At 37.9% G+C, this 17,160-nt stretch overlaps 1 protein-coding gene across 1 annotated transcript; it reads left to right on the forward strand.

Annotated features, from left to right (window-relative positions):
- Positions 1–169: 169 nt before the first annotated feature.
- NMBR (neuromedin B receptor) lies at positions 170–16,815 on the forward strand. Its single transcript, XM_010011887.1, has 3 exons — positions 170–585; positions 13,676–14,024; positions 16,414–16,815. The coding sequence occupies exons 1-3, from the start codon at positions 170–172 to the stop codon at positions 16,813–16,815; spliced, it is 1,167 nt and encodes a 388-aa protein (XP_010010189.1).
- The last annotated feature ends 345 nt before the right edge of the window (positions 16,816–17,160 follow it).

Genomic DNA, 17,160 nt, shown 5'->3' on the forward strand with positions numbered 1-17,160 from the left:
GCCTTCCTCTGCATTTGTGAGGGGAGAAAACTCGGCAGAGAAAGAGGGGAAGGAAGAAAGGCAGGAGGGAAGGGGGAGAAAGTTGGTTGACTTGCAGAGAGGTGAAGCTTTCCCGTGGCTCCCACTGCACTTTGCACTGGAGACCTCTCGGTCTGCCTGAAGCTGGAGGATGGAGACAGAGCTGCTGCCCGAGCTTCCAGTGATGCCTCTCGGGGGCAATGGGAGCACCCAGATGGTGCCAGACACAGCCCTGCAGTCCCCAGGCAGGGGCACAGCAATGTTTATCATCCGCTGTGTGATCCCATCTCTTTACCTGCTCATCATCACCATGGGCTTGCTGGGCAACGTCACCCTCATGAAGATCTTCATCTCCAACAGCGCCATGAGGAGTGTGCCCAACATTTTCATCTCCAGCCTTGCTGCTGGTGATCTGCTGCTGCTAGTGACCTGTGTGCCTGTGGATGCCTCCCGGTATTTCTCCGAGGAATGGCTCTTTGGGGAGGTGGGCTGCAAGCTCATCCCAGCCATCCAGCTCACCTCCGTTGGTGTCTCTGTCTTCACCCTCACTGCCCTCAGTGCTGACAGGTAGGAAAGCTGGGCTGCCCCTTGGCTGTCTGCAGCTTGGGCTAAAGCTAGCTGGAGCTGACATGAGAGGTAAAGCACCCCTCTAACAAAATATTCCTGATTTGCAATTCCTTCATTCTAACTAAAAGGTGAGGTGCCTGTGCTTCTCCTTCCCTCACTGACTGATAGCAGGTCTGGAAGTAACTTAAAGGGTTTCTGGAAATGGATGATGCAGCTGGGCCTCCAGCTTTCAGAGTGCAAGTTGCATGAGCTGGGCTAGTCCTGTCTTCTGCACCTCTGGGACGGCCCTGTAATAGACCATGCATTGAAATCTTATTCACTAGAGGAAGACTTTAGATGCTAAATATGACCCAGGCCCAGCCATAGTGGTATGTCAAACAGGCAGTGAGCAGCTTAAACCAAGTCAAGCACAGAGGTATTTTTAATCTATTCTTTCTCTTTTTTTTTGACAAGAAAGTGTGTGTGTGCGTGCATGTTTGTGCCTTAGTAGAAGAACAGGTTACTAGAAATCACTGTCAGAACTAGTTCAGCCTCTGGGAATTCAGAAACACCAAACTCTTGTGCTGAAATCATCAGTCTTTAACTTTTGATCAAGCTACTCATATTGGCTTCTTCTGAACTTCTAGAAAATAAAAGAAAAGAAAAAAAAACCAAACAAACCAGAAAGCCACTGAAAACAAACTAGAAAGTAACACTTTCATCTCCACTACTTGTCAAATGAGGAAGAAACAAAGAGCTGGACCTCAAGTTTTTCCTCCCAATTATTATAAATGGGTGCTTAAGGGATTTATAGCAACTGTGTGGCTGTGGTACTGTGCTTCAGGCTCTGAAAAACAAAACCTTGCAGTGTAATTGGCAGCCTTAAATTAAATTAAATTAAATTAAATTGTCTTTCTTCCCTTATCTAAGCATTTATTTCTTTTTAGCCATAAATTAAAATGTTTAATTCCTTCTACATAGCAATTAACCCATTTTCTTTTGTTGTATTTTAAGCTAAACAATGAATTACATAGGTGCATGATGTAAAGGCTTGAATTTAGTAACATATCTTCACACAGTACCTTTTCTTTAAGACTTCTAATCCTTTTTTAAATAGAGAATAACTATTTTTTTGTTTTTTGTTTTTTTTTTTTTTAGCCAATTCAGTGAAATTGTTTTATTCCACCTGAGGGTACTGTTCAGTAGCCATCAGTTTCAGTGGTATTTGAGTCAGGAGCTAAGAGACTTGTGTATAAGGACCTTGTAACTTATGAAAGAGGATTATATTTTTGAAAAAGAGTTTGCAAAATGTGCCTTAAAGTGAACACCCATAACTCTCTGATTACCTCAGTTTAAAAGTACGTCAAACCCTGTCCTTGGAGAGGAAAGCAAACCTTGCTGTTTTCTTTCTGCTCTATTGCCACTGTTTAAAAATATGATTGTGGTATCTTATTTGAAAAGGACATTGTCTCTTTACTGAAATATATGAGAGAATGCTGGTGGTTTAATGTTTAAGGATTCATTCGTTTACTTTTTATATAGCTTTGGAGCATTCACTGTTTGCTTTTTCCATATAATTTTATATCCTTCTTTTAATATCAATAAATATCCAAGAAGTAATAATGCTGAATCTGTTTACACTGAATGCATTTAGAATTACACATCCTAGAAAACAGCTACAGATTGTGAGCTGTGACCGTATCAGCTCATACTAAACACGTTCCTCCAGGATTTTGGAGTTCACAATATATAAAAGTATCAGAAATCATTATACTTAGAATTTAACAACTCTGTTTCTTTAATCTCTGCAGTTACATTTTCAGTTACTGAGAACAAAACCCATTTCATTTTCAGTCCAGCCACTGACTTCAGAGACTAGTGTCTTGTCTTCTAGGGGCACAAGTCACCTCTGAGTGAAGCTGGCTGGACTTTCAACGGAGTTTGTGTAGGACTCAGGTCTACTTTTTTGTACAACACTTGTGTTGCACTAAAGAGGAGGCACTGGTGTGGAGGGTTTTTTTGCCACACTGATTTGTAGCCAGATCTGAACATGTGTCATCTTGACTAGTTTTGTCAAGTGAAAATTGGCAGATCAGGAGTGATGGCAGCATCCTGAACATCCTTTTGGTGCTGAGGAGGTGGGGTCTGTCTGGGGGCAGTGTTTTCTCCAGATAAGCAAATCAAGCATAGGATTAGCAGTTTGGAAACTGTGATACCATTAAAAAGGCTCCACTGTAATCCAGTATATATTTGGTCTGGTATATAATGTCTTCTTAGTGACCCGTTCTTTCTATGATAATGGTCAAAGTGCATATTAATATATAACCTTTAAAGCTTTTCCTGTTTTTTCTCCCTATTACCACAGGACTGTATGGAACTCCAGACATTGATTACATTAAGGAAAAGATTTATTAATATTTAGACTTCTTTACAGTTTGGCTGTGTGAATTAGGATAAGGGAAGTTGTCTTGGTTTCCTCTTACTGTTTATGTGGGAATTCTGCATGGCAAATTACATGTATGTGATACGTTTAACAGCAATGGCTACAGAAGCAATAAACTGAACAATAATTAACTACAAACTGAAGATATAAGGAAGAAAAAGTAATATTCATTGCATACATATCTTTTCTAGAGTTGCTTTATTTCATATAGCTTTTTGTCACAGAAGTACCTCTTGGCATCAGTAGTGCTTTCAGCATGTCAGACTTGTCCCTTCTATCTGGAAGCTTCATTATGTAGTACTGAGATATTTGGGGTTTGATTTGTTGGGCTTTTGTGTGTGTGTGTACAAACGTGATATGTAATTTGTAACAGTGCTTCCCAGACTTCCCTAGAGCACACTTGCAGATTGAAATTGGCAGCACACAGTAGATCTGCCCAAGGTTGCCCATCCCCATCCCAGGAATAGCAGCTGGTCCTATCAAACAGCCCTTCCCAGTCTTCATATCCTGTGGGTCTGGCTGCCAGGTATGGGCAGTGGTGCCCTGCTGCAGCTCCACACATTTTGGGGCAGAGGGGGTGTGGGACAGCAGCAGCAGTTGTGTGAACTGTGGCAGCAGAGACGATGTAGTGGTGGCACCGGTGGTGTACTGTGTTGTAACTCACATCTCCATTGGGGTACAGAAGGCAGCACAGGAACAGTACTGCAGAATCAGCTGTCCTGTCTCATTGCCTCACAGGAGGTGCGCAGGGACAGCACCCATGCTCCTCATGGCCACTGCTTCTATTGATTTTTATTTATTGCAGAACCAGAACATTCTAGAAAACTTAATATGTCTTTGGTTAAAAAGAAAAAAAAAGAATAAAGGAGAGGGTGAGTTACAGAAAGAGAAAAACTAATAATTACAGTGGATGACAAATGAAAGAAGGAAGGGGGATGAGGGACAAAAATGTACAAACAAAAAAATAATAGGGAACTAGGGGGGCCACAGTGCAGAACACCCCCAGTAGCACTCAGCACATCCTGAAAGTTCCTGGAGAGCTGGTGTGTGATGGCCAGGGGTGCACCTCCTAGAGGCATGGTGGGACAAGGAATTAAAAATGGGTCCCCTGTCAAGCTTGCATCTCCGGGGACCATGGTCTGTAGTTTTGGCCAGGGCTAGTGGATATTGATGGGAAAGTCTCAGGACTTGGTGTGGTCTTGGATAAGAAGGGTAAGAATAAAGAGGTGAGAGAAGTGTTGCCAGAGGGGCTGCGGCATGGCACATGTGAAGAAAAGGTGTACCAGTGGCTCACTGCAAAACTGACAGAAGTCAGGGATGAACCCGACTTGAACCATCCCATGAACTTGTTTGCTGTTCCAGGGAGTGCTTTTCCAATTTATGTCATGCATTTAGCTCAGAATGCAAATTAAGCCCGTGGGACTCCTCACCCTTTTCTCAGATCTGGTACTCAGTGCCTGGCGAGGAATCCAGGGTAAGGAAGTAAAGTGCAAGTACAGAAAGGTGAATCCAAGAGCTTCTCAGAGCTAGAGGTCTGAATGATGCCTAAACCTTGGGGTGGAGAAGTGTCTGGAAAAGCTCAGGGGGCAGTGGATTAGGAATGAATGCTACAGTGTGCACCTCTGGCCATCACTGCATTAGTATGTATGATGATGAAAAGTGATTGTACCCATAAAATGCCAAGAGACCTGGGGTGAATAGCTTTTGAGGAAATAAATGGTAGCCCTTTAAAACAGCTTTAGTTTTGTCTCACATAGTCTTGCTCTTTGGCTGTCATTTATGCCTAATTTTTTATGTGATCTGTAAAAAAAAAAAAAAAAAGAATTTAATTCTGCTACTTTTTCTACACTGAATTTTCTTTCTAATGAAGGGTTTAAATGTCTTACCTCAAACACAGTCCTCCTGCATTCTAATGCAGACAGTTAAGCTGAATTTAAAAAACTAAATACAGTGCCTGGCTGAGATGCTTAAAATGTATTATATAGATGTGCATAGCTAAACTATTTGATACTTTTTTTTGTTTGTTTTATTTGCTTTAGATTTGGAAGATCGCAATCTGTTGAAATGTGGAAAAAGTCTCAAAAATATTTTGTGCAGGTTTAATATCTATGTGCTGACTTCCGACTATAACTGGTATGAAAAAAATTCTGGCTTAGTTTGCATGTCTACTGTCTCCTACTTTTGGGGGCATGCAGGAAATATTTTAAAGATATTCAGAAGAGTGAAAAGTAACTTCTTAAGGACTTTTCATTAGTAAAGTCACCCTTAATAAAAATGTCTTTTTATTCTTCTTCAGAATTAATTTAAAGTTTCTTCTTTTATTATGTCATCTGCTGATTCAGGCTAAAATATAGTGATTGGAGACTTCTAAATTCCTCATTTCTTATTACATATAGGGGAATAGGTGAAGCAGGAAAGTGGACATGATTTCCTTTTGAGCTCTAATAGCTAATATTCAGGAACTAAAGACCCTTTACAAGGAAAGTAGTATTAAATGACATCTTGAAAATTGCTTATAATTAAAAAAAATAAAGAAATAATAATAATAATAAAAGATTATATGAGAGAAAAATGGTGCCTTGACTGTGTATAGGAGATAGGAAAATAAAATCATATGGACCCTGTATAACAATGAAATCTATTAAGTATCTTAGAAATCCTAACACTTGAGGTAAATATATTAAAGGAATGACTTAATGAAGTACACTAAAAGAAATATTGTTCCAGATGTTCCTCTCTCTGTAGGCTGTAACTGTATGGTTATAATTATGAAATAACAGGCAGAGCAAAAGAAATTTAAGAGAGGTTGGGCAAGTTTTGTCTCTCACATTTTTTTCAGTTCACCCTTTAGTTTATATGGACAAACTTGACTCACAAAGTAAAGCTTGCCAGAACAACTTTGATGAAAATGACATATTTTGATATGCCCTGTGGAGAGGGACTTGGGGATGTTGGTTGACGAGACACTTAACATGAGCCGGCTTCACAGTGTGCTCTTACAGCCCAGAAACCAACTGTATCCTGGGCTGCATCAAAAGGTGCGTGACCAGAAGGTCAAAGGAGGTGATCCTGCCCCTCTACTCTGCTCTCGTAAGACCTCACTTGGAGTATTGTGTACAGTTCTGGTGTCCTCAACATAAAAAGGACATGGAGCTGCTGGAGCAAGTCCAGAGGAGGGCCACGAGGATGATAAGAGGACTGGAGCACTTCCCGTATGAAGACAGGCTGAGAAAGTTGGGGCTGTTCAGCCTGGAAAAGAGAAGCAGCCTTCCAGTATCTGAAGGGGGCTTACAAGGATGCTGGAGAGGGACTCTTCATTAGGGACTGTAGTGATAAGACAAGGGGTAATGGGTTCAAACTAAAACAGGGGAAATTTAGGTTAGATATAAGGAAGAAGTTTTTACAGTGAGGGTGGTGAGGCACTGGAATGGGTTGCCCAAGGAAGTTGTGAATGCTCTAACCCTGGCGGTGTTCAAAGCCAGGTTGGATGGAGCCTTGGACAACACGATTTAGTGTGTGGTGTCCCTGCCCATGGCAGGGCGGTTGGAACTAGATGATCTTAAGGTCCTTTCCAACCCTAATTATTCTATGATTCTATGATTTTGTCATGTTAAACAGCGAAGCCTGTCCTTACCTGTCCCCACCCCAAAATGTTCTAGTTTTTTTTTATCCATTCCATGCAGCTAAAAGGAATATGATAGAAAATGTTCCAGAAAGACAAAAAGAATGGCAAAACCCCCTCAAAAACTCAACAGTGTAGAAGGAATTTTACATCTGGAGTTGATTAAAGAGTTACCTGTTCTGGGTAAATTTGTCCAAGTCGGGCAATTCAAGTCAGCTCTTGGAGAAGTTCCTTTTGACCTAAGAAAGCGATTTACAAAACCATTCCTTCTGTTTGCTGTTTTATTGATAAATTCAGTAAAAACCTGTGTCTGTGACAGACATAGTAGCTGCTAAACATCAGACCCAGCTGAATTCTTACCAAGCAGGCCCAAAAGTAGATCTCTATACACTTATTTTGTTTGCGTCTCCCCATAATGTGATACAGAGTTTCCTTATATATTACACTGCAATGGGTTTATCCAAATTGGACTGCTGGAATCATCAAGTCTGTAGTTAGCAGGCCTTCAGAAATGATGTTAAAGATCAAATATACTCTACCAATGTTTTCTCTAGGGAAAAGATTTCACATGTTTTCTGTGATGATAAATCTGTTAGAGAATAAATAATAATTTTTTATATGTGCAAAGTGATGCAACTCTCAAATATCCTTCCCAAAAGGTATAATTTAATTGAATCCTCCTTTTAAATAGTTATTCTTCTATTCTTCTAAATTATAGAAGAACTGGTGTATTTGTCATTTGGGTCTTGCTGCAGAACCATTCTTCCAGACTATGTTTCCTGGTGCTAGATTCTTTGTGTGTTTTTATATGTACTAATGAAACAAGGCATATGCAGTCACAATCCCTAGGTTTAAACATGTACCTCCACTAGTAACTTCTAAATCCATGCTGAGATTCACCCCAATTTGACAGTGTGATTACAAATAGCAAATAAGTTCTTACAAGTGCCATAAATTTGTGGAAGGTAAGAAGAAACCTACATTGGTGCATCCGTTGAAGAGAAGTTGGTTTTGGAATTGACTTCATACAACTTGTCAGATGTCAGAGAAAGTAACCAAGATACAAACAATCCATATAAACCTTAGTGTAATTGCATCTGCTGGATATAGACGTAATTGAGTATTTCCAGCTTTGTAAAAGCACATGTAGAAATAAAATTGTGGTGTGTATATGAATGTAAGAGAAATGGGTTATTCTGATATGTTGTCTTTCTATCTTATATGATTCTGTTTTGTCCTTCAGACGACTACTCAAAATATTGTTTCATTTTTTTCCAACTATTTTTCACAGTATTTTTTTTAAGTGTCATGTTTGTGCTTTGGCTCCAAGTTTGTTTAATTGTTTGTATTTTAAGGATTACTATATTAACTTTTTCATCTGTGATTTTTTAATGTTTCTTTTTTTTTTTTCTGTGGTGTGTACTTGTTTTTTCGATGTTTGCTGATTTCAATGCAAACTAAGAAGAGAAGTTGTAAATGAAATTGAATTGGAAACAAGTTTAAAAGTGCCAGAGTAAAGCCTTATAGGTGATAATACTAGAAGAAATAAATGAAGTTGCAGCTTTTTGAATTTTGAAATTAGAGATTAGGGGTCTAGTTTCTCAAATAGTAAAATCTAAGCCTGTTCCAGGTACATTAATAGAGGTTTGCTTATTTTATTCTTTCTTGCTTGTAACATTTCTAAAAATGAGTTGACCATGTAATGTTCTCCTAAATAATTATGTTATTTGCTGTGGCATGGACTATTACTGAATTCATCAAGGAAATGGGAAGAACTGTTTTGTAATAGCAACAATTTTGTAAAGGTAAATGCACTGAACATACTTTACAATCAGAATTTCTGCTTCCAGACTCTTTACTTTCTGTAACTTTTATTTTTATTGACCTTATGCTCCAGCAGCGATGATTTTGTGAGATCTTCTTCAGTCAAGTATGTACAAATATCATTCCTGGGAGACATACAGTAAGCACATGGTGGATATGCAGACAAGCAGATATTGAATTATCCAACTTAAATATAAATCTACTGGGAATACTGTCATATAGGAACTTCTCTGAATAAGAGCCAGTGAAACAATTTACTATTACTTCTCTCAGGAGGAGAATTAAATAAATTACTGATGGTACTTTTAACCAGTGCAATTATATGCAATGGGATTAGAGAAGTAGAACTAAAAAGCCAGACCGGAGGCAGTGAGCTACTATTGCAAGATCTGTATGACCTTATAAGGAATGTAGTCAGATGATAATGTGAAGTGAATGGCAAGAGGTAGAAGTAGGAAGAGAAAGAAGAATGAAAAGGAAAGAGAAAATTCTCTTCTGAAACACTGGGTGGACAGGACAGATAATACATTTCATGCACTAAAAAAAAAACCAACCCACCCTGGGAAACTTATGTTTTGATTCTTTTTGGGGTGGGGAAATCACCATGCAAAGGAATAAATCAGACTTTTTTGTTGAAACATTATTGATAGTTTTTGGCTCAACAGAGTGTATTTCTACAAAGTGGAAAACTTTTTCCACTTAGAAAAATCTTAGGATTTTCCCCTGAGAAACGCTGAGCACATGCGATTGACGTTCATTTAAATTGTGTTTAGACATGGTCTGTTAGTCTGAATTTCAAATACTGTTCGTTATATTCAGCTATCAGACCTCTGAGATGCTTGTTTCTGGTAAATGTAATTCTGTGCACTGAAGAGGTAAACACAGAACAAAAATATTTGGACTACCTGTAAAATAAATAAGAAATCTACTTTAAAATGCAGTAATTTTTGAAAATAAAATAGAATAAATGTGAATCTCAGACTGTGTGTTGTAAAAGATGTTCCCACAATGAAATGATTCCGCATTGTTCTCAGCTAGATATATTGTTCTCCTCTTAATGGTTCAGTTGGAGTTGAGTCAACAGCTTTCCAGCCCAGACTAGGAAAAGGGATTTGGGCCCATCCAAAATTTCATTCCACTTCAGAGGAGCAGGCTATAACTAGACATGATATTAGTATTTTTAACAAATACTGACCATACAGTCATGTTTCCTATTCAGATTTATTTATAACCTTCTTTATAGTTAAGCTAAAAGCTGTCTTTTTGTGTTTAAAATCTTCGTGCAATGACGCAATAAAATGCTAACATATAAATGGTTATGATAAATGAGTCTAGTTTGCAGGAAATGCAGTACTATGGCACAGCAATGTCGTTTACAACAGAAGCTTTATAAGAAGAGAAATGATACCAACCCCTCCAGCTCCAGGATTAAAATGCAAATTAAATTAAAGTGGTATGGATCTCCCCTGCTTGAATTAGGTCTCTGCTTGGTTTATGACACTTCATTATTATATTCATTTATTTATTTATTTGCATTGTGGTGGCACATAAAAAACTAGGTGATAAATTGGGTTCCTATTTGTGGTAGGTGTTATATGAACAGGAGCAAGAAGAAGGTCTTTGACATGGAGGATTTTAAACTAGAGACAACAGAAGATACAGAAACAAAAGGGCAAAGAGGCAATTCTGGTTAGAATGGTAGGCTGTAATCATAGTCCAGTGGCTGCCTAAGTATTGTCTAGTTGGTTTTTCTTTTTAATTTGTTTTTGAAGGTCATCCCAGCAAAGTACTCTAGAAAAAGGGGTAGCACTGCAATGGAGGGACAGTTTAGGACCAATCATGGAGCAGTTTCTTTTGAAGTCAAATGTGGGGGAAGGAAATAGCATTGTGGAGGCAGCAGAGACATAATTCTATGTAAGTAAGCTATACTGGAGTTTAGGAGATGGCAACATAACTCTAGAGGAAGAGGATATTCTTTTCATCAGGTTTTTTTGGGTTGTGGAGAAGGGAACAGATTGCTTTATAATTAAAATATGCTATACAAACAAGAATAATGTGCAGAATGAACAAGATTATGCTTGTCTCTGTTGGCAGAAACCATAAAGAAAGGAAACTTATAAAAGTATTTCCTGAGTTGGAGTGCCTTTGTCAGAAGTGATAATGATAGAGGATGTAGGAAGACAGAATTTACACGAAGGCTTTTAATTAAAACCAAATGGATATTTATAATTAATTCCTGAACTTCATGACAACCTATAATTTTCTTTTTTCATCAGTGAAGGAAAAGACAGATTTTGCCTGCTAATTTGACTAAATAATTTGCACCCTTACTCTAATTTATCAGGGTTGTTTTATTGATAGAAAATATGCATGTTGTAATTCGGATGGTTGGTGGTATGTTTTAGCCTTACACTGGTTTTATACAAAGGAAAAGGCTGGGTGTTCATTTTGGGAACACTTCTAATTCCACTCATTTTGCATTTGATCTGTAACCTGTCTCTTTCTAATCTACATCTTTTCAGAGATGTAAACAAGATGACAGACTTGTAAAGCACTTAGTACCTTTTCCTTTCCGAACTGAGTACTGTGAAGGGCTGAGCCCTAGGAAGAGGAGTGCCACCTTGTAGTCATATGAAGTAGAAAGTAGAATTTTTATAGGATTAAAGAAGTTTTTTGAGCTGAACCCAGCTGTTTTATGAAAAAGGACACTCTGCTCCAATGCCTTTTAACTTGGAATCAGTTGTAGCTCAGGGGAAAGCATGCTGTTTGCTGAAACAGCAATATTTGTCAAGGCACAAATATATCCCACATCTTCTGCTAATGTAAAGGCTACTGAAACAGTCTCACAGTTAGGTATTAATGAGACCAAGTACTGCTAAAACAGTTAATTGTAACATGGTCATTGTCTTGGCTTATAGGGCTGTTGTTGAAATGATTTGAAGCACTGAAATGGGAAAAGAGAAGAAAAGAAGTCTGTAGTACAAAACATTATCCAATGTCCTCCATCCCCAAAGTCCCCAAACCAGCTGTCCCCAATAATGTAAAGTTTTAAAGAAATGAGCAGATGTAAGGACTTGATGTCACCTCAGTTGAATGAAATGAAATAGAAAGTCTGCCTTTATGTAGTGGAATCAAGGCAGACAGCAATAGGAAGCAAATTATTGAATAATAAGGTCACAGACTGTGCTGGGCAGCTTTTTACAGAAGCTTCTATCCTTCCTATGGCAGTATAAAGGATTTCCTTACACCTTGGTGTCAAGGGAGTTTCTCACTGTGTGTTAGAAGAAATGGTAAATGTAAATTAACAGAGACACTTTACTGAGTTTTATTTTCTACTCCATGATATGAGTGAAGACACAGTAAAAATCCTCTCTCTGAATTGAGAGAGGATAGGAACATAAATAGCCATTATTTTTAATTATTCAGTGGTAAGACAATTCATCACAGTCCCACAAAAAAGGACTCCAAGGCATGTTTTGACTCAAATGTTCTCTGAAGAGAAAGTGTCCTAGAGTACCAAGAGAGTGCCTTGCTCCAGACATTTCATGGCATCTGCTCAAGGTGTTGAGGGACTATGAAGTAACTGCCAGGACATGCAAATCAGCCATGAAGGGTATTTGGGATCACAACTCCATTTCTCAGCATTCTTTACAGCAATTATGTTATATTTAGCCATAACCTAAACCTTGGTACTTAGACACCTGTTCATACCCATATTTATATTTGTGTATGCATGTATATGTATTTACATGCATGGATAAGGAGTTTTATCACCACGTTAAACACATTTACATTAGAGTTCTTCTCATTCTGAGCTCATTGTATAGCTAACATACAAAAATAAATACCTAAGAGTATGATTTAATAGAACTAAGATCTGAATCACCCTTTCAAAGTACATCTCTACTGACTAGAAAGACCTTAAGAATAAAGTTGCATACCTGGAGTATGAATCTCTACTGACTCCCTTCTTGATAAATTTTTCTTTAGATAGTAAAGAAAAATTATTTTTCCATTATTCAAAAATTCTGCAATTCAGGGAAAAAAAACCCAGCCATCCCAAATTAAATCAAAACTAGAAACAAAAAATTGAAGGAGCCAAAAAAAGTAACCTTCCAAATTACCACATCTTAGACATGGAAATGTTTTGTTTAATGTTCAGTTTTTAATAAAAAACATTAAAACATAATTTAATTGCATTTTGAAAAAAAAAATTAAAAAATAAATTAAAAATCCAAGCAAAACATTAAGGCATCCTTGAATTATTTTTCTCAATGTGTCTTCAGGTTTTTAACACCGACCTTCTCTTGTGGGAAGTTCCACTTTATACCACTTTCTTCAACACTTTTTTTTTTTAAATAGAAAAATTCCTGGTCAGAGTCTGCTTCTTTTCATGTGTTTTAGTTTGCTGGAGTGTGATGTTTCCATTCTCTGCAATTTTTCCTGTTTTCATTTTAATGGTTATGAAATTATCTGTTCTGCAAAGGTTTATATGTAATCATATAAGACAGTTTCCCAATATGTGATATAAAACAGCAGCTTCCAACTATTGGTGTGGAAATGTTTACTTTATTTAAGAGTTTAATAATTCTGCACAGGCTGTTGGGAGTCATTCCTGCCTGACTCTATGAAGATGTGTGTATTCCAGGCTTTACAGTCAGGACAGTACATCTGTGTGTAGAAAGGCTCTGGGGTGGCAAGGCAAAAGCCACCACAGCAACAGTTGTTGCTGGCCTGGCAGGAGGTGGTTAATGCTGATGCCTGTGCTTCCAGAGGGCCTGGTGGAAAGTGGGAAAGCCCTGGTGGTAGGCAGGAGGGAGTCCTTAGCTGCGGGAGCTGAGGGAGGAAGCAAACTCTAGAGTGCATGTGCTGGTATGAGAGTGAAGTATGGAGGTAGGATGTGCATTTGGGGATTTGCTGGGGGGAAATGGAGAAAGAAAGGGTTGAGGCATGGCTGCTTTGGCACTTTCAACATGCTGCACAGAATAGGCACCTACAGCTACAGGTGGTATCCAGGGCTTCATTTGCCACCTCTGATACATACAGATGAAGCTAGAGATTTAGAGAATGCAAATTTAAGAAAGATTACAAACCCCTTGACATTTCAAATAAGAACAAAATACAACATTATTTTAATCAAAGGTATGGAATGGCCTTATGCATCATATGTCAAATTTGAAAAGATACCTTTTAATTTGCATTTGCATTTTGATCAATTTCAGGTACAAAGCAATTGTAAATCCCATGGACATCCAGACCTCCAGTGCAGTGTTATGGACCTGTCTTAAAGCCATTGCCATCTGGGTAATCTCCATGCTTCTAGCAGTTCCTGAAGCAGTGTTCTCTGAACTGGCCCACATCAATGACACGGATAATGTCACTTTCACAGCATGCATACCATACCCAATGACGAACGACATGCACCCGAAGATCCATTCTGTGCTGATTTTCCTTGTGTATTTCCTTATCCCTCTTGCTGTTATTAGTATCTACTACTGTCATATTGCAAAGAGTTTAATAAAAAGTGCTCACAACATCCCTGGAGAATACAGTGAGCATTGCAAAAGGCAGGTAAGCAATTTGCTTTCTACATCCTAATGAAAGACTTGTGTGCTGTATACACTTATAAATGAAAGCACAGGATCTATTAAATCCAAATTGTTGGATTTCATAGAGGATGAGCTCAGTTTCCACGTGCATGAACTCAGCCAAGGATTACCTGAAAAAACTCCTTGTTTTGCAATTACTTAGTATTAAGCCCAGTATGTAAATGAATGTAAATAAGGAAAAGTATATATTCACTGCCATCAGTGTATATTCCTAACAAGAAATGGGATTGCTATATGTGCTTGTATGTGTTGTTACTGTAACCATTACTTATGTTATTACTGAGGAACAATGTTTTTGTAGTTAATGCTAGTGGCTTCACCAGTCTCTTATTTTTGGGAAGAAATCTTGCATGAACTTTTTGAGAATTCTCCCTTCTTTATCTGTGCTTGAAAATAAGAAAACTGACTTAAGTTAAACTTTCCTTAGGAGATCTAAGGTTCTTCTCAGACCAAGGACTGCTGAAAATATGAACACAGAGCATGAACTGATTCTTTTTTGGCTTTCTCAGTATCTCTTTCTTGGATACAATTCTAAACTTGCACTTTTATAATACTCTATTATAGACGCTATAAAACTTTCAGTATAGATTCTGTATACCTTTCAGACACAGCATTTTAAAATGCTGGACTAAGCCAGCTTCCCTGTAAGGCACAGGAAGCAGTAAGATAGCAACAGGCTGTTCATTAGAAGGAACATTTATATATATACAAACAACAGCTTTTGCAGTGAAAGCACCTTTACAAAAGCATTAGAATTAATAGAGAAAAATGCTTATGCCCATTAAAACATTTTGGAAGGGTTTTCTCTGCCAATATTTTAGAAAATACTTTTATACTTATTGAAATCTCCTTGCATATGTAACATGTACATATTCTTTTTGAAGGAAAGACCACATTCCCTCATGTCTTTTTTGCTTGGTATTTCATTTCTGCTCTAATCTGTTTCTTGTCAAAAAGGCATACATATTAGCACTTCATGTATTATTTTATTTTCCTGTGAAATACAGAGAGCCTTTTGGCTGAACCCTTAGGATGAAAACAATATTTAATTCATATCACATTTCCGAACCCACATGTATTTTAAAAGCAAGAACGTATTTTCTCATTCTACTTAGGTTTTTTCTTTTTGTTAATCTATGAGTCTCAGAACAATAGAAAGTTCTGGAGTACTTACGTATTTCCCAGCAAGAAGAAATAAATTCAGACTATTGCTATCAACTCAAGTTTCTTTAGGCTGTAGCACAAAAGCATAAAATTCACATTATTCCCCTGCATCTTTTAGTCTGCCTTTGCAATCTGTCTGAGTGCAAATCCTACCAAATTTGAATGTTAGAGTTTTCCCATCTTCTGTGAATTCCCCACTTGTTTTGGTTTAGGTAGAGTCAAGAAAACTACTTACAGATTTAAGTCACAGATTTTGAAACTCTGTTAGAATAAATTAACTTGATTTCCCTTCCTCCCCCCCCCCCCCCCCAAAAAAAACAACCAACAACCCCCGAAAATTGAGCAAAGCCAAAAAACTTCCCTGCCTTTGCAAAACTTTGGTACCTGACATACATAAGAAATCTTTCCGAAGGAATAAGTAGAAAGTTTCTGCCTCCCTTTGATGCCTTCTACCTGTCCAGTTTCTCACCCTCTCTCAGCTTGGAACCACTGTGTAGGCTCATTTCCTGTCCGCTTTTCAGCCACTCTCGATATCTACATTGTTATTCATTATAGTTTAGGTACGTTTTAAGGTACATTTTTTTCATGTTACTGTTGGAGATTAACTGAATCTTTCACCTTACCCTGGAATTAAGATGCTTCAGACTGTGCAATGCAGTTTTTGTGGTTTGTGTAGGAGAGAGGTGCAAGGTGAGGAATTCTGGGCAAAATAAAGGGATGTAAGTACTATTATACAGCTAACATCGGAGCAATGCTCCACATTTCACACACCATGTCTCTAGATTTCAAAGGCAATGGTTTCTAAATAGCCTTCTAAGTAAAGCTAAGTTTCAAGCCAAGCACTGAGATTTCATCAAGAAAGGTTATGTTTCATGACATCCTTTGCTGTGTGCTTTCAGGCTAAAAGCCAATGTTTACTTGGGTCATGAATCACTCGTGCTATCATATAGGAAGAGCAACCTCTGTTACTGCAAGCAGACAGGATTTTTCACTGAGAGTAAACTGAGAGTGGGAAAGGAAAGTAAATGAGAGAAAAAGTAATTCATCCTCTGAAGGAAGGATTTTTATTGGCCTTACTTAAAATACTTGTTAAAGCTAATATAAAGAAAAATGCTACATGTTTTAATTCTGTTGTGTGGAGTAGTTCTATTTGTTGTTGTTCATTTAGGTTCTTTTCATCTTTTCAGATGGAAACTCGGAAACGTCTGGCAAAAATTGTTCTAGTTTTTGTTGGCTTCTTTGCTATCTGCTGGTTTCCTAACCATGTGCTATACATGTACCGATCTTTTAATTACAATGAGATTGATCCATCAACAGGGCATATGGTTGTTACCTTAGTGGCCCGAGTGCTAAGCTTCTGCAACTCTTGTGTCAACCCATTTGCACTATATTTTCTCAGTGAGACTTTTAGAAGACATTTCAACAACCAGCTTTGCTGCAGGAGGAAAGCTCAGCAAGAGAGATCTGCCAGCTACTTGCACAACTCTTCTGCTATTCAAATGACTTCCCTGAAAAGCAATACCAGGAATACAGTGACTAGCATGACACAACTGAATGGGCACAACTTGAAACAAGAAGTGTCATTATGATTTAATAGGTGTGATTTTTGGCTGTGGAAGATCTGAACTTTTTCTCTGCAGTTTGTATCTCACTTTTGGCTCTCATACTTAGACTGAGTCCTCACAACAGAGGATCTGTTAAAATCTGGTGAATCTGAGGTTATTTACATCTAGTCTTACTTTTAGACAGAAGTGAAGAGTATGTTTTATTGAGAAAACAAAACTGACTGGCTGCATATGGTACTTTAAAGGAGATGCTAATGTATGTTTAATGTGTAAGAAAAAAAATCAATGGTGTACTAGTGTAGCTGATCTAACATTGCTTTAAAAAGCTTAGATTTTTTGATGTTTTAGCTGAATATTGGTGCAGACTTA

This window comes from Nestor notabilis, unplaced genomic scaffold, assembly GCF_000696875.1.
Source record: "Nestor notabilis isolate BGI_N333 unplaced genomic scaffold, ASM69687v1 scaffold34373, whole genome shotgun sequence".
Classification (NCBI taxonomy): Eukaryota; Metazoa; Chordata; class Aves; order Psittaciformes; family Psittacidae; genus Nestor; species Nestor notabilis.

Bases quoted from the DNA above. Each gene is read 5' to 3' on its own strand.
- NMBR (XM_010011887.1), top strand. From the start codon at position 170: ATGGAGACAGAGCTGCTGCCCGAGCTTCCAGTGATGCCTCTCGGGGGC. The intron at 586-13,675 runs GTAGGAAAGCTG...GATCAATTTCAG, and splicing joins ACTGCCCTCAGTGCTGACAG to GTACAAAGCAATTGTAAATC. The intron at 14,025-16,413 runs GTAAGCAATTTG...TCATCTTTTCAG, and splicing joins GTGAGCATTGCAAAAGGCAG to ATGGAAACTCGGAAACGTCT.